A 17,192-nucleotide genomic window follows, 5' to 3' on the forward strand; every position below is an offset into this window, starting at 1 on the left:
GATAAAATGTTGAGAATAAACTCGTTAAATTACGAATTGGTTCTCATAATCTAACGACTTTTTTCTCGTAATTTAATGACTTTTTTTCTCACAATTTAACGAATTTGTTCTCGTAATTTAATGACTTTATTCTCAACATTTTATCTCCACTTTTTTCTCAAAATTTAACGACTTTTTTTCTCACAATTTAACGAATTTGTTCTCGTAATTTAATGACTTTATTCTCAACATTTTATCTCGACTTTTTTCTCGAAATTTAACGACTTTTTTTCTCATAATTTAATGACTTTATTCTCAACTTTTTTTCTCATAAATTAACGAATTTGTTCTCATAATTTAACGACATTTTTCTCGTAATTTAATGACTTTATTCTCAACATTTTATCGACTTTTTCTTGAAATTTAACGACTTTTGTTCTCATAATTTAATTCATTTGTTCTCATAATCTAACGACTTTTTTCTCGTAATTTAATGACTTTATTCTCAACATTTCATTTTGACTTTTTTCTCGAAATTGAACAACTTTAATCTCGAGATGGTTTTATTTTTTTTTATTATTGCTTGGCCCTAATCCTTTCCGTAGGTAATTGAGCAAGTGGTACCATGTTTGGAAGTGATTGTAAATTTCCAGTAAATTTAAGCTTATTTTTATTTGTATTTTTTCGGCACTTTGCTGACAGTCACTCAGACTAGAACAGGTGCTGTAATAGTCGAATACACACTCTATGATCAGAAGAAGAAGCAGTTTAGTTGACAAGTTTGCAAAGGTAGATTTTAGTGATTCTGCATTGTTTTGTATATATATATTAAACAACCCTAACATCATTTATGAGAGAAATAGATTAGTTACCACTTGTCTTGCACTTGACAGTCTTGTTCTGTACTAGGGTCGCTCCTAGTAGGCACTTTAGCCATGTTTAGCCAATGTTTACATTACAGTCTAGTGTGCACTTAAAGGGATCACCAAAAAATGAAAATTCTGTCATCATTTACTCATTTACATAATTTACTCACCCTCAAGTTGTTCCAAACTTGAATTTCTTTCTTCTGCTGAATACAAAAGAAGACGTTTTGAAGAATGTTGGCAACCAAACAGTTGAGGGGCCCCATTGACTTCCATTGTATTTTTTTTTTTTCTTTCTCCATACTATGGAAGTTGGTGGGGCCTATCAACTGTTTGGTTGCCCATATTCTTCAAAATATCTTCTTTTGAAACAAATTCATACAGATTTGGAACAACTTGAGGGTGAGTAAATGCTGACAGAATTTAAAATTTTGGGTGAACTATCCGTTTAAGTCATTATATTCAGACACAATATCTTTTGATTTCCATAGTGATGACCTTAAACAGCTTAGCTTTGTAACATTTACTCTAAATACCTCATTTTTCCCCCCCATTTATATTTTGTGGTGTGTTAGGTAACAATTTGCGAAGGATTTACTGATATTTGGCTTTAAGTGTGGACAATGTGCGATCTAGAGCCATCAGACTTAAGTTTTACAGCAGATCTGTCCATTCATTTCAGTTAGATGTTCTCATCTCATGTGAATTGTGTAGTTTAGCACATTTTCCATTTTCTCAGATCGAGCTTTATCTTAGTTTAAATTGTACTGTCGGTGTCGATTCTTCATTAAATGTTTTTCATCCATTGCAAGGTTTATCCTAAAAAAATTTTTTTTAAGAAACTCAATTGTCTAGTTTTTACCCGTACCACAATGTTTCAGTTTAGTCATGCTGTTCTTAATGCATCTTTCCCTGTACTATATACCATATAATTTAATTTAATTGCACACCAAGATTTTGAATCTGTTTTATTAAATGAGAGAAACAAAGATCTGTAGCTCCTGATTTTTCTTGATTGAAATGGATAGTTTTATTTTACCTTTAATGGAAACTATTAATATAAAAACATTTCAGTTTTATGTACAACCATGACATGTTTTTGTATATTCAACAGGTTTGATAAAGACTGCTTTTATTGACATTTGTAGTGTACAATAAAGAAAGGTTGTATTCTTTTCCTTTTGGCTTTTCATACATTGCAAATTTATTTCCATTTCACCCATGTCAGGTTTTAGCAGTAATTCATCACAGATCAAACCAATAGTATGTAAAACTGTTCTTCAAAGCAGATAGTCCTCTGAAATGCTGTCAAAATGCAAAGATTTTCTGAGAATTACAAGTTCTCGTTTGTTTCAGCATGCATGCTGCAATACGCTATGGGCCGACCCAAAAAAAAAAAGGTTAACAAAATATGTCATGATATACAATACAGCACATCTAGAAAAACAATGGCAAAGGTGGATACAGGGAGTAACAAAAGGCTGTTTTGAACTCTTAATGGGAAAACAATACAGCCTTCATGAAATGCCATTTATTTTTCATGAACAGTCTGCTTCCAAAGCTGTCGGCGCTCTTCACCAAAAGCCAGAAACACATGACTATTGTCTCAGCGGTTGACCTGCTAATAAAAAGGCTGTGAGGTTCACTTGCTGTGGACCGTCGTATCAGCTGCTGTCCTCATTCATGCGTAGGCCATCTGATGAAACCAACCATATCTGAGAGTCATTATGCAAAACAGGAGAACATGTTACCATCCCACCTTTACTTTGTTATCTGACTAAAAGGTTAACTACAATTTGATTGTCATGTCAAGATACTACATCAGTTGACGCCATTTTAATATTGACTAGTTATCTAAAGACGGCTTGTTAAAAACACTCAGAGGTTACAATGTCTTTCTATCAGTTTAGACATGATTGACAATCTAGTTGACCTTTGGAATGTCTTGATGATGGACGTATCGGTTTATGAAATTTTAAGGCAAATGCCATTTTCTCTTAAAATGTGATCCACAGTGATGTCCCAAATTCCAAGAGCTCCTCTTATTGGTAGTTTTCCATTTCGGGAGAGTTTCATATTTACCTGGCTAACTGTTGTAGTAATTAATTTTCTCCATATGAGTGAAAAATCAACACCACAAACACAAAAAGTTCCTTAAAATACTAAGTCCTGCTTAAGAAGTGAATGTTCTCAAGGATTATTCTATCTGATACCACATTACATCAATCAATACCAAAACAAGCTGAATTAGGGAATCTCCTGCTTATCTAAGGCAGGACTCCAGACTAATAAACATGACTGGGCAGCTATTGGCTCCTAAAATTAAATTACTAAAACCGCTCGATAAAGATGCTTGTTTCAAAGCGCTTCAAGTTCATAATTGAGAACTGACTTGCAGTTTAGTAAAACATTTGCGAACTCTGTAACAGCTTTGAATGATTCACTGAGTCCGATTAAACATGCTAACTCACAAATCCATTTAAAAATAACTAATTTGTCCGTGAATCACGTATCACGCTGAGCAGACAACAATGTGCCCTCTAAAGTTGTAATTATCTAACAGCACCTCACAAAATGATATATAACGATACAACAGAGCCGCTAATAGGACATGGTGATGGGAAAAAAAATGAGATAGGAGGAAAATGTTTTTTTTGTGTTCTCTCGCAAAAGTATTGTGTTTACTCGCATCACAAAAGCATTGAAATATAGTTTATAATATACAAAGTTTTGAATGCATTATCGGGGAAACAAAAAACGCTTTGCAAGAGATTAGAGAATGCATAAACATTTAAATATATTTTTTTCCTCCAACACCATGAACGTTTAGGGGCTCCGTAGGAAACTATGATACACAAAAACACTCTCATAATAGTTGCAAATTTGTATTTCGTCACATTTGCGACTATTCTTGTATCAGTCTGGAGCCCTGCTAAAGCATATTGATAATGGTCTTGGCATCTCTATAGAAATAAAACATGATTGAAAAGCACGGTCACATTTACATTTGCAAACAAAATCCAGTCATTTCAATAGGAATCCATGCATGGAATCAGAGATTCACCATGCTGACCAACAGAATGTTACTTGGTTTAAAAGTGACTTCTGCGTGAGCTGTGCTTCATATAACACTACAATATTGAAAATAGACCTTATTTGTTTGTGAAATCCCTCTAATGTGACCACACCTTAACACTGTGAGAAAATAACGGACTTAATGACCCCAACCCAACAAACAGGTGCTTCAATACCACATACCAAAATCCAAACTTTCCTCATCAATGAATACAGCATTCATCTTTGAATAATACTTATATATCAGTAATTCAATTCTTCTTTATTCTCTCTTTCTATTTCCTAATGATGGCTTAATATCCTGTGCACTGCATTTCTATTCTTTACACAATCCTTTAAATGTCAAAAACATTGGCAGAACATCATATGAACATGGGCTACTAAAAAGGGTGAGAGATGGGATGGGACAGAGATGGGGCAGGATGCTTAATGCAGCAGCCCAGAAAAATGGTAACATTTCATCCTCCATCACGGCCCAAACCAATCCATTATAAAAGCTTTATTGGACTGAAACCTTCAGTCATGTCAAAACCTACCATCAAACTTAAAGTTGTAGTTGAATTCCTGAAGGCCGCTTGAAATTATTGTTCGATCATATTGTCTCATAATAATAATAATAATAAAGTCTGTGACAAAGGTCCGTTCTTGACCTTTGTATCAATAACTCAATCGTCAACATTCCTAATACTGTTCCACAATCTTTCCGCTACCATGCCAAGCAGTCCATCTCTGAAGAAGCTACATCGTTTTAGCTTTGGAGCAGTTTTACCTTACCAAAAAAAAAAACGAAAACAAGGTCCATATTCATGAAATAAAGCATCTGGTGATTCATAAAGCTTAGAGGCGAAACCGAAGCTCATTCTTCGTTTCTTCTTGAGGCCCAGGCACTGTGTACCAGAAACCATTTCATAGAACAAACCTTTCTTCTACAGTTCTTCTCTCGGCCAACGTCAACTTCTGGACAGTCTCCATTAGGGCTGAGTGTGTAGAGCGCCCTCTTGTGTTCCAGGAGCTTAGTGTTGCTACAACGGTTCTGAAGAGATCGTATTCGGGGTCACCACCCCTTTTGACTCAACAGGGCCAATGGTTTCCACAGTGGAGTTGAAAGGTGAGAAGAAAAGAAAGAGAGCACCACATTCAGCGGGGCTGGGCAGAGGGCGTCCCAGTGGAGATGGTGCATAGGTGGTATGGAGGACTTGTTCCTGCACAGCTTTCAGGCTCTTTGAAGTGCAAATGAGAGAGAGAGAGAGAGCGAGAGCGCGGAGAGGGACTCGAGCTGGTGGGAGGCATGAGTCTGAGACTGGACGGAATCCTTCCTTTTAAGAGATGATCTCCAGGATGTAGAAGATGAGCTCCATCACCACAGGCCCCTCACTTAGCTGGCAGGCCCCACTGTGGATCACTGGGATGAGGGCGCTGTCTAGATCGCTCAGGTACTGGGGGAGCAGCGGCTGACCGTTACTGCCTGCTAGGTAGCCCACCTGTAAGACATTTCAGAGTAAGTCTGGAGTCGTCATCTTTCCTTTACCGAGGCTACATTTACATTAATCTGGATAAGTTTTTGCATTTTTGTTTCAAAACACTCTCCATCCAACATGTTCTCTTCCACACTAAAAAGTCAGAAAATGCTTAAATCATTATAAAACCTTTTACTTACGTGATTACGTGAGAACAGACATGCTGTTCTTCTGGAATAATCGTTTTATTAGCAAAATATATCTTACCACTTTGTGGTCTGTCCAGGTCACACTCAAATTGCCATTCCATGTATGGGCTAAAACGCAACTGCCCTCATGTTTTGACACAAGACTAAATTTTCTGTCATCTTTGCGGGAATATAATATGAAGACAGTATATGTACAATATGCTTCACGTGACTAAACATGCGTCATCGTTTTCAAATACCTCCACACTACAACATGAAATGGTGTTTTAAAATGTATCCACTTTGAAGAGCATCTTCAAAAATCTCCTTTTTTCCACAGGACAAAAACGGGTAACACTTTATTTTACAGTGCCGTAGTTATACGTTACTACATATGCTTACTATAGTAATAACAGTAAATTATGCATAATTACAAGTAACTAACCCTAAACCAAACCCTAACTGTTACTCTATAATAAGTACATGTAGTTAATTAATAGTACTCAGTACTTATTTGAGTAATTACAATGTAACTACAGCACTGTAAAATAAAGTGTAACCCAAAAACACTGTCTCAGTGTCGACAGAAGGCCAAAACGGAGAGAAAAAGATTCAAATGTATCCGGATTAATGTAGACGTAGCCAGAAAGCAACAATTCAATGCAATTCAATGGGCTATCATTGTCACCTGATCAGAGTCCAAAGTAACCCGCAGGCCCAGTTTGGCCATGCCGTCCTCTTTGAGAAGTTTGAGGTGAGGGCACAGGGCCATGCAGAAAGCCCTTGCCACATTCTCGGCGAGTCGGCTGTGGTCTGCAGGATCACTCAGGCCATTGGTCTGGTCCTCACTCCGTAGGAAGAACACCTAAGCAAACAACACATTTAATATACAGAGCAAAATGAACAGTCATTTGATGAAAGAAGATTTGTTTTTGTCCATACTATGAGTCACTGGAGTCCAAAACAACATTGGAGCCCACTGACTTATTATTGTATGGACAAATTTTCATATTAGAAAGTCATACAGATTGGATGTGTCATTACAATAGAATTCATAACATTAAATGAAGATGAATAATGACAAATGATGAATATATACCTCTGTCCAACGGATGACTTTCCCATTGGCTTTATACTCCGAGCCATGGAAGATCTTGACGCTGGTGACTGACTCCATGGATTTCCCATCAATGGGGCTGATCACTCTTAATACGAGAAAAGTACATAGGTGAGATGAGAATGATTTTTGTTAATGACAGGTCAACAGCATTTACCCAGCTCAAGAACCTGGGATTTAATATTTCCCTTTGTAAACAGGTTTTTTGATGCGATATCCACAAAAGCAGCTAATGCTATACACACACACACACATACACTGATGAGACAAAACTCTTTGACCAGTCACAGGGGAAGTGAATATCGTTTATCATCTCCTAACAAGGCCACATATTAAGGTCTGGGTAGATTAGATGGTAAGCAAACAATCAGTTCTGGATCAGGAATAAAAATATGAGCGACTTTGACAATGGCCAAATTTTTATAGCAAGGCAACTGGGTAAGTTGCTCCCAGTCAGCAGTGGTGAGAATTTTCCAAAAGTGGTCCGAAGAGCGGCAAACCACAAACAGGTATTGGGATTCATCCAGTAGAGCATTTGTAAGGTCAGGCACTGATGTTGGACGAGAAGGCCTGGCTTGCAATCTCCATTCCAGTTCATCCCAAAGGTGTTTAATGGGGTTGAGGTCAAGGCTCTGTGCGGGCCAGTCAAGTTCTTCCACACTAAACTCATCCAACCATGTCTTTATGGACCTTGCTTTGTGCACACTCATGCTGGAACAGAAACAGGCCTTCCCCAAACTGTTCCCACAAAGTTGGAAGCATTGTCCAAAATGTCTTGGTATGCTAAAACATTAAGATTTCTCTTCACTGGAAGGGGCCTAGCCTAACCACTGAAAAACAGCCCCATACTATTATCCGTCCTCCACCAAAATTTACAGTTGGCGCTATACAGTCAGGCAGGTAATGTTCTCCTGGCATCCGCCAAATCCAGACTCACCCATCAGACTGCCAAACAGAGAAGCGTGATGCGTCACTCCACAGAACACATTTACACTGCTCCAGAGTCCAGTAACAGTGTGCTTTACACCTCTGCATCCAACGCTTGCCATTGTACTGGGTGATTTGAGGCTTGCACGCAGCTGCTCGGTCACGGAAACCCATTCCACAAAGCTCCCACCGCACAGTTTTTGTGCTGATATTAATGCTAGTGGAAGTTTGGAATTCTTCAGCTATGGAATTAGCAGAGCACTGGTGACTTATGCACCTCAGCACTCGGTGACCCAACAGTACTCTGACTATACATGGTCTTCTGTTTTGTGGCTGATACCACTTACAGTTGACTGTGGAATATCTAGCAGGTATGAAATTTCACAAAGTGACTTATTGCAAAGGTGGCATCCAATCACTGTATGCTTGACTTCACTGGGCTCTTCAAAACAACCCATTTTTTCATAAACGTTTGTAAATGCAGACTGCATGGCTAGTAATTTATGTGAGCAAAAAAATACCATTTGGGAGTTTGCAGCCTGCATTTATTGATAAACACTGTACACAAAGCGAAATTAAGATATCAGCAGCACACTCCATTAAACAAGCATGGATCATTATTTGATGTGAATGCTTTTTTTAAATTAGGTTTTAGGGAATGGTGTCAGTAAAAAAACTGGTCAAGTGAAAGAGTCAGTTTTAGTTGTCTGCTCACCCCTTGTTGACATTGTGGTCATCATCAACCCACTGGATATGGACGTGTTCCTGGTTCTCATCCTGATCAGCTTTCCCACAGGCAATACTGAAATCTTTCATCTCTCTCAGGGCTTGCCGTAAGGCCTCCATCGTTTCAGCTGTAATCTGCACCATCACGCCATCTGGGGTACAAGCATTCAGTGTTACTGCAGTAAGCACACATATCAGTGCAACATTTTACACTGCTAAGTAGAAAGCACTTTAAATTTGAATCAGGTGGTACAAAAAGTACAATTCATCCTGACTAGGACTCTCTGTGGACTGTCACTGTTAACCCCTTATACCCTGAAGGCATTTTTAATGATTTCATGTGGCACAGTTAGAAGTAATAGCTTATAACTCTCCACAACAAAGGTATCATCAAGTACATGGTCTCATTTGATAGAAATCCTTTGAAATTTTGAAGAAAATAGATTTTGATCTTTTTGGAGGTTCTTCTGAGAAAACCCCAGACAAAGTCATGTAATTAACTGATTTATTTTGTAATTATTTGTACTTGACATGCTCACTATTGGAAAGTATATACGAAAAGTCATAAAATCAAGTTTGGGCACAATCATGTCAACTGCATCTGGGCCAAATTTTGTGTTGATATCTCAAAGCAATTAAATGTTACAGCACTGGTTCCAACATGGCAGACTTTTTATCAAACTCCAAAAACCTCTCCAAACTATGTTTTACTGCTAAGTAGAAAGCACTTTAAATTAGAATCAGTTGGAACAAAAAGTACAATTCAGCCAGACTGGGACTTTGGTCAATGTTAAAAGGGAGATTATGTCCAGTTTAGACATTGTTCCAGGGGGATCAGATGCCCTACATTTAGAGAAAGTGGTTGCAAATGTCTTCTGTTATACCTTCCACAATGCTGGTCTTAGCCAAGTAGCCCGATGAAGCCTTCAAAGCCCCGCTGAACACAAAGAAGGAGGCACCAGTCACTAAAAGAGGGATAAAAGGAAATAAATACATCAAAAACATACTTTATTCATGCAATATTACTCATTTACTTTTGGATGAAATAGAACTCAGTGGCCAAAGATTTTTTTCAGTGTACTTTAATCAACTGACAGCACCGATTTTCATACATGACATTGCCGTACACTTCCGTTCAAAAGTATTTTAGTAGTAGATTTTTTTTTGAAAGTCTCAAAGGCTGCATTTCTTTTTTTTATTAAAACTGCAGTAAAACAGTACTATTGTGAAATATTATTACAATTTTAAACTTTTTATTTGAATATATTTAAAAAAGTACTTTATTCCTGTGACGCAAAGCTGTATTTTCAGCATCATTACTCTAGTCTTCAGTGTCACATGATCCTTCAGAAATCATTCTAATATGCTGATTTGGGTCTCAAGAAAACCGTGATGCATTTTTTATAATTCTTTAATGAATACAATGTTCAAAAGAAAACGATTTATTTGAAATTTAAATCTTTTGTAACATTATAAATGTCTATTCTGTCACATTTGATCAATATAATGCAATATAAATTGACCCCAAACTTTCAAATGGTGGTGTGAATATTCTGAGTGAAATCTTTGGGTGCGGCTTCAAAGTTTAATTTGCAAATGCAAGTAATCGTGCCGCACCTTTGCGAGGCTGGTGATGAATACTGATGGCCTGCGTCTGGTAGTTACCATCATCGTTCTGAACGCAGACAAGATGGGAATCCGCCCGCTCATTGAAGCATGCGCCCATTGCCAGCACATGCTCGTTGGACTTATTCATTGCCTTCATGAGCTGATAAAAGAGAAAGCCAAAAGAAAACTTGTCACAACTTTCCAAAGTTTTGCATAATCCTAAAACTTAATTATGTTTTTAAGAGTTTATAAGTCCTAGATGAGTGAAAGACAGCTATTTAAAGACAGCAGAGAGTAAGTCACAAGGCAGCCAAGGCTTTAAATAATCCCTGCCATGTCAAAGTTCTGCCACTAGAAGTTCTGTTCCGTCAAATGCTTTCCAAACACAAGCTAAATACCAAAAGTTCAACGACTTGAAAAAAGGACACTGAGACAAGCTGTTGTCAATGCTTCACTTGTTTCATGGGACATTTGTCATGAATCTATTACGCTCGCACGCTGTTCCATGTAAATCTCAAATACATTTTCCATGCATTCTATCGGAAATTTATTGCCATTCAACAACTAAAAATAAGTTTTGCTATAGAAATTCAAATAGCGTCTCTGTGGCATGTTCTTCAAGTGCTAGTCTTCATTCACCTCATTGTAACGGTTACTCGGTATCTTGATGCACGTTTTCCGCACTTCCATGTCCACCACCAGCCCCTTCACCACCGGCAATGTGTACTGGTAATTTCTGAAGTCCTGTAGACATGTGGGAAAAGTCAAATGCCATCAGATGACTTGGTATGGGTTCATATTGACAGTAAGCCATGTGCAAAATGCAGAAGTGAAATAAGATTACTTACTGCCAGCAAGTTCATGATGGTATGACCGGTTTCTCCAAAAAGGGGTTTTCTGAAGCGAACGCTAAACAGTGGGCAGGGGTAGACTGCAACACAAGTCATGCTATTCAAATCAGCAGCTCACAATAAGCTCTTTCACACTCCAAAGGCTGCTTTTATGTAATACGGCAATTACTTTAATGTAAAAATCGGGGGCCCTGTGTGCTTACACAGTCCTCACACACCCCGGTTAAAGATGAGACTAAAACCGTACATGATGCTTCTAAAGTGAGAATGCTTGCATGTCACGGCTGAGGATTCATGAGTTGAGAAGCTCAGCGGGAAACACATTGTTAATATATTCCATCTCCACAGGAGGCAGTGCTTACGAATTAGTGCAGAGAAATTCTCTGCGTGAGAAGAGAGCACAGAAAAAGACATTTTCTGCATTGTTGTTTCCTAAACAGCTCTTCTACAGGCAACTGAAAGCATTCTCACTACCCTCACTGTGTCAAGAGGTCAAAGATACAATATAAACTACAGGAACAATCCAGATCTTCCAACATCCAACACTGCTAAACCATTAAACAAGCTTGAAATTTAACATCAAACCACAAACTCACATCGGTATTCCGCCCCTAGGCGGAGCATGAGTCGGATGGGAAAGACCTTAGCCCAGGGGGTCTCCCACTTCTGCACCAGGATACCAAAGAGGTAGGGTGGGTTAGGCAACGGAAGGTCCTGCAGGGTCTGGAAGGTGGGGCTGATGTAAAGGAAGCCGCCATGCTCCTTGCTGCCCAGGAAGCTCTGAGTGAAGAAGGAGTGGCCCAGGTGACTTAACACATTTCCTGCACAGAAGAAGTGTGAGATTAGATCAGGTTCTACCACTGTATTTTCATGCTTAATCTATTTTTACTTAGATAAATAGCGAAAATAAACTTAGATTGCTATACACATTTGCAGAAATTCCTAACCCTAGTAAGTACATGTAGTTCTTTAATATTGCGTACTTAAATGTATAAATACACGGTAACACAGACAAATAAAGTGTAACCAAATGCTGTTAATTATAATACATTTAATATGTTGTAAACAGTTGTAGTCCAATAGTCATTTAGTTATAACTATACCAAAATTCAGAAATAAAATATAATTAAAATAGTTATCAGACAAAAATATCTACCCAGAAAGCAGTACAATGAAAATGGGATTTGAAAAAAAACCATCCAATATGTTGGAAAGACTGTAATGAAATGTCAATTATGTATGGAAGAGGATTAGGGCCAAGCAATAATAAAAAAATAAAACCATCTCGAGATTAAACTCGTTGAATTTCGAGAAAAATGTCGAAATAAAATGTTGAGAATAAACTCGTTAAATTACGAGAAACAATTCGTTAAATTTCAAGAAAAAGTTCGAGATAAGATGTTCAGAATAAACGCGTTAAATTACGAGAAAAAAACTCGTTAAATTTCGAAAAAAGTCGATATAAAATGTTGAGAATAAAGTGATTAAATTATGAGAAAAAAGTCGTAAAATTGAGAACAAATTCGTTAAATTTTGAGAAAAAAAGTTGTTAAATTTCAAGAACAAATTACTTTATTCTTAACATTTTATCTCTACCTTTTTCTCAAAATTTAACGAGTTTTTTCTCGTAATTTAACGAATTTATTCTCAACATTTTATTTCGACTTTTTTCTCAAAATTTAACACCTTTAATCTCGAGATGATTTTATTTTTTTATTATTGCTTGGCCCTAATCCTCTTCCGTAATTATGAATACATTTTATTTAATAGAAGAATAGTTGCACCTAATTACAAATAGGCTGTCAATATTTTTATGCTTATTAGAGTATCATAAATGACATCATTAGCTTAGCGACGTGCTAATCTAATACAACTATTTGTGTGGCATACAAAGAAACTGCCTTTGTAGTGTGTTAAGGTCTAGTTACATTAGCAAAACTTCTGATGAATTTCACAGGCTTTGTCAATAGTGCAGTGATGTATGAAGCTCAGCTCACACAAGCATATTTCTATCAATCAACGTTGCGAATTCAAGAGTCCAATTTGAACCTGATGCGGAATCAGCATGGGAAACGAAAATCCTGATTGCATGGATTCCTGTTGAAAATTAAACCATGAAAATTTGCAGAACAATGGTAAATGTGACTGCACGTTTATGAAGCTTACTAGGTTTTAGAATAGTACTAATGACTATAGCTCATTATGTTTCACATTTCAAAAGAACAAAAAAACTCATGAGAGTTTCTCAGCATTAGCCACTATGTAAGCTGATGGCCAGTGAATCTGGCCAGACAGATAACATTCTTTTACTGAACACGCTGAATTGGCCTCCACACGTCCTACATTAGGCTCACAGGGAATGCTTTCAGAGTAAGAAGACATGGGGACTGTTTTGTGGTTGAGCCCATTGACCTGAAGTATGACTGGGTGACTGGGTGAGGATTGTGTCTGGAAAACAATTTCTGCTGAAGTGGATCCTGAATGCCACCGGGACCAGCAGCCTCATTTTACATTTAAGAGCCTCTTGGCAGAACAGTCTAATTTTATCTATGTAGGGCTCGCTCTCATTTTGTCAGGATCAGTTTACCAGAACAGGCCCCCTGGTGGAGGCGTATCAGTTTACCTGTGAGAGCCTCCCGGTACAGCTGGACGAAGTGGCTGAAGACGTCCTTGGGAATGGTTTTCTCATCAGGGAGGCACTGTAGAAGCACTACAACCTCGGCCTGGCCCACGGCATGCATACCCTTTGTTGTCATATACCAGCACTTCCTATTTACATCTTTACACAAAGATGGCATAAAAGACTGTCATGGCTTATGGGAATTGTGAGAAATCCCTTAGCAATTTTCTGTAATTCCACAAGAGTGACAAAATCTACAAAACGTACAGCTAACAGTTACGTTCAACTACACATCTAGCCAATGAAAATGGAAGATTAGTAAATGGTACAATTTAACTAATAAATGGGTGTTTCTTTAACTTCAGGCATATTTACATAACCATTTAAATATGTATTGTGTGTAAATGTTTTATATACATTACCGTTCAAAAGTTTGGGGTCAGTAAGAAAGTTTGTTTTTGAAAAAATGTATACTTTAATTCAACAAGGATGCATTTAACGGATCAAAAAGACATTTATAATGTTACAAAAAATGTCAATTTCACATACTTGCTGTTCTTTTGAACTTTCCTGAAAAATGTAACAAAAATGTATCACGGTTTCCAAAACAAATGTATGCAGCAGAAGTGTTTTCAATTTGATAATACTACGAAATGTCTACTGGGCCTAACATGCCCATAGATAAAGAAACACCCATGAATTAGCATTTTTCAAAAAAAATCACTCCATTAGCATTATATTAAATCTAAACTGAAGAGAACCTCTAGAAAGTAGTGGCTCACTCACAATTGACCAGTTTGACCATGGCCAGCAGGTTGGCATTGAGGACAAACACGAGGGGATCAGGGCCACCCTCCTCAAGCTGCTGCATCAGCACAATCTCAGAAGGTCTTTCCTCCACAGCATAGTCTGCAGACAAGACAAACAATATCATTAATGTAACTAGCAACAAACTGGTCCATGACAGTTTCTGTTCACTTTCCTCTCATGGTACAACCCAGATGAGGAACCAACCCCATGAAAGCCCTCCCTTAGCATGAGTGGTGGAGACAAAAGCAGAAACATAGATACATGCACACAGACAAGCACAAACAAGCACTAATACTCATATTTAGAAGAGTGGAGGCAGCTGAATGGTGAGGATGGGCAAGCACCTGTGATGTGGCCTCCCGTACCTCCTTTGACGCCTGTGGAGATGAGGATGGGAGGAAGTCCGTCCTCTGGGATCAGACTGAGAGAGCTGCCCACAGGGCTGGCGGTCGAGGCTCCAGTGGCACGGGCCGTCTGCAGCAGCAGAAAAGACACAAATTCATGACTGTAACATAACATGACTGTCTCAGGATAAGCACCATGATCGAAATGAGCCTATGCCTGAAAAATGGAATTGAAATGGAGCAAAGTAAATTGTCACCTCAGAAGCATTGGCTCCTGAGGATTTGTTTGAGCTTTGGGATGTTGCCACAGGCTGTGAGGGGTTGGGGTTTGCCGGCGGCCCTTTAGAAGACTCTGTAGTTTCCCCGTTGGGTAGAATACCGTCAGCAAACCAAACCCTTCTTTGCTCTCGAGGAAGAGTACCTGGAAGTATACGCACACGGTGAGGCTTGAGAACAGCTAACTCTGGACTTTAAATGATAAACAGCCTAAAAAGCAGTGTTTAGAGTTAAGGCACCTGTCACATATAAGAACAAACAAAAAAATGGTCAAATTACTCTTTTGACATAATGTGATTTTTTTTTATCCAATTTTTCATCAGTGATCTGAAACTTATTTGCACCTGTAAGCACCTGTAAAGCGCTTAAGATACTATATTATCTCTGTGTTAATGGGAGAGTTCACAAAAATGAAAATTCTGTCATCATTTACTCATGCTCATGTTGTTTCAAATCTGTATGACTTTCTTCTGTGAAACACAAAAGAAGATATTGTAAAGAATATTTGTAACTAGGGGTGTCACATTATACTGGTATTGATGATAACCATGATATTTAAAAACTGAAATATTGCTAGGTGGCAGTAGTGCACCATAAAAAAAAGAAAAGAAAAAAAGACAACAACAACACAATGTGAAGCTACTACTGTTGAACAAAGTCATGGCGGAGGAAATGATTGTTATTGCCACTATAATCATGTAGTAAAAATCTGACACCGTGACAGCCCTAAAGTGTTTTGTTGACTATTGCCTAACAAAAAAAAGCTGAGAGAGACATTTCTTAAAATATTTTCTTTTAAGTTCCACAAAACAGGTTTGGAATGACATGAAGGGGAGTCAAATGGTAGAATTTTAGGAAATTACGATTAGTGCACAATTAGGTTTGGGCAGTGGTTCCTAATATTGGCCCTGGAGTACCCAGTACTGAACTTTCATCTCATCAGCTCTAAGACCTCAAATATGTGTGTTAGACAAGAGAGACATCAAAATGTGTGAGTTGGTGGTACTCCAGGAACAGGGTTGGGAACCACTGGGTTAGGTTAAGTGAAGCTCCCCCCAAACAGACCAAGAATGAAGTCTAGGGGTTGAGGACCCACAAAGAGCCCTGACACAATTTGAACACTGCTGAAAAGCACAAAAAATCCACAATCTACAAATGAACAACATTTATCTTGGCAATATCCTACAGACTATACCTTCAGACCCTGGTTGTTTAAGGACACCAACAGGCACCATGACTGTTGGTGGTGGGGTGCTGAGTGCTCCTGATGCCTGGGCTTGCTGCAATGGGGGAATTGTGGAGCAGTACTCAGCTGGGTTGTTGGGATTTGGACTCTGGTTGCAACCACCTCCCATGTTCTCCCATGCTTGAGCTAATGAGTGAGTTCAAAGAATCTGGTTATACACAGTAAAACCCTAATTTTAAGTGTTACTTCTCTACAGAAGTGCTTACTTCTGTATAAAGCTACTTAGAAACAAAGTTATTCTGTTCTTTATAATCCTTAAAATCTTGGAAAAATGTCCTGCAGAGAGGCTTCAAATTAACTTAACTGAACAAAAACTCACCATAAAGATTATGTTTTAATGAAAACTACAGTACATTAGCACCATTTTAAAAATTAAAAAGGGTGAAATGTAACTACGTTAACCTTCTGTTAAGTGATTCAATTTGGGGAAACTGAGGTACAAAAACTCCCAGCCTGTAGAGGGAAATTTATAACTATTCCTATGAGTTTCATATCACTCACCATTCAAGAGTGCACGGTGGCAGGTAACACAAACCCTTGCTTCTTTCCTGTCCATGTACATCAGTCTGCTTTTCAGACTACAACAAGCAGCACAGAACACCTGGCCAGACACACATCACAAACACATTTGCTTTGATAAAAACTATCCATACCAAAAAATAAGACATAATAAATGAGATATAATAAAACAATGGAAAGAAACTAAATGAATCAGTCATAACTTGTGAACCAGTTCCCAGGACAAGGACATGGTCTAGAACGATCAGTTCTGTCAGATTAAACAATTTTACACCACAGCTACATTTCATTTTCACTCAGTTCTTTCCAATTGTTCTTTCCAGCCCATGTCTGTGAAAATGTCATCACCGATGCAGCAGTTTATCACCAAGGGAAATTAAGGCATTATTCCAGCAGTCTTGCAGTTATTTTTGAGTGCTGCATCGACAACCATTTCTCCCTAAAGGAATCTGACAGCTTTACAGGTTTAGAGCTGCCCGACAATTACCCATACTTCCTTGAAATTCTGCTCTCTCACTGTACTGCAGCATCCCACTAGCTGACTCAGAACAGTTTGATTCTGGTCGAGGATGTCACACGCAAC

The 17,192-nt window shown here is 38.1% G+C and overlaps 1 protein-coding gene across 2 annotated transcripts in view; it reads right to left on the reverse strand.

Annotated features, from left to right (window-relative positions):
* Window positions 1-1,155: 1,155 nt before the first annotated feature.
* Window positions 1,156-17,192, reverse strand: part of zfyve9a (zinc finger, FYVE domain containing 9a) — a 29,503-nt gene continuing 13,466 nt past the window's right edge. The window contains exons 5-19 of one of the 2 annotated variants that reach the window (XM_067364117.1): window positions 16,592-16,691; window positions 16,040-16,216; window positions 14,826-14,989; window positions 14,590-14,698; window positions 14,201-14,323; window positions 13,418-13,573; window positions 11,391-11,615; window positions 10,792-10,874; window positions 10,583-10,687; window positions 9,953-10,103; window positions 9,220-9,300; window positions 8,325-8,487; window positions 6,665-6,770; window positions 6,254-6,430; window positions 1,156-5,401 (exon numbers count right to left, since the gene is read on the reverse strand). In XM_067364117.1, the coding sequence (XP_067220218.1) occupies window positions 5,240-5,401; window positions 6,254-6,430; window positions 6,665-6,770; window positions 8,325-8,487; window positions 9,220-9,300; window positions 9,953-10,103; window positions 10,583-10,687; window positions 10,792-10,874; window positions 11,391-11,615; window positions 13,418-13,573; window positions 14,201-14,323; window positions 14,590-14,698; window positions 14,826-14,989; window positions 16,040-16,216; window positions 16,592-16,691 (2,082 nt within the window). In that variant the 3' untranslated portion in view covers window positions 1,156-5,239. Of the gene's footprint in view, window positions 5,402-6,253; window positions 6,431-6,664; window positions 6,771-8,324; window positions 8,488-9,219; window positions 9,301-9,952; window positions 10,104-10,582; window positions 10,688-10,791; window positions 10,875-11,390; window positions 11,616-13,417; window positions 13,574-14,200; window positions 14,324-14,568; window positions 14,699-14,825; window positions 14,990-16,039; window positions 16,217-16,591; window positions 16,692-17,192 lie in introns of both variants that reach the window. The other variant, XM_067364116.1, reaches the window with a different exon arrangement.

This window comes from Chanodichthys erythropterus, chromosome 16, assembly GCF_024489055.1.
Source record: "Chanodichthys erythropterus isolate Z2021 chromosome 16, ASM2448905v1, whole genome shotgun sequence".
NCBI lineage: Eukaryota > Metazoa > Chordata > Actinopteri > Cypriniformes > Xenocyprididae > Chanodichthys > Chanodichthys erythropterus.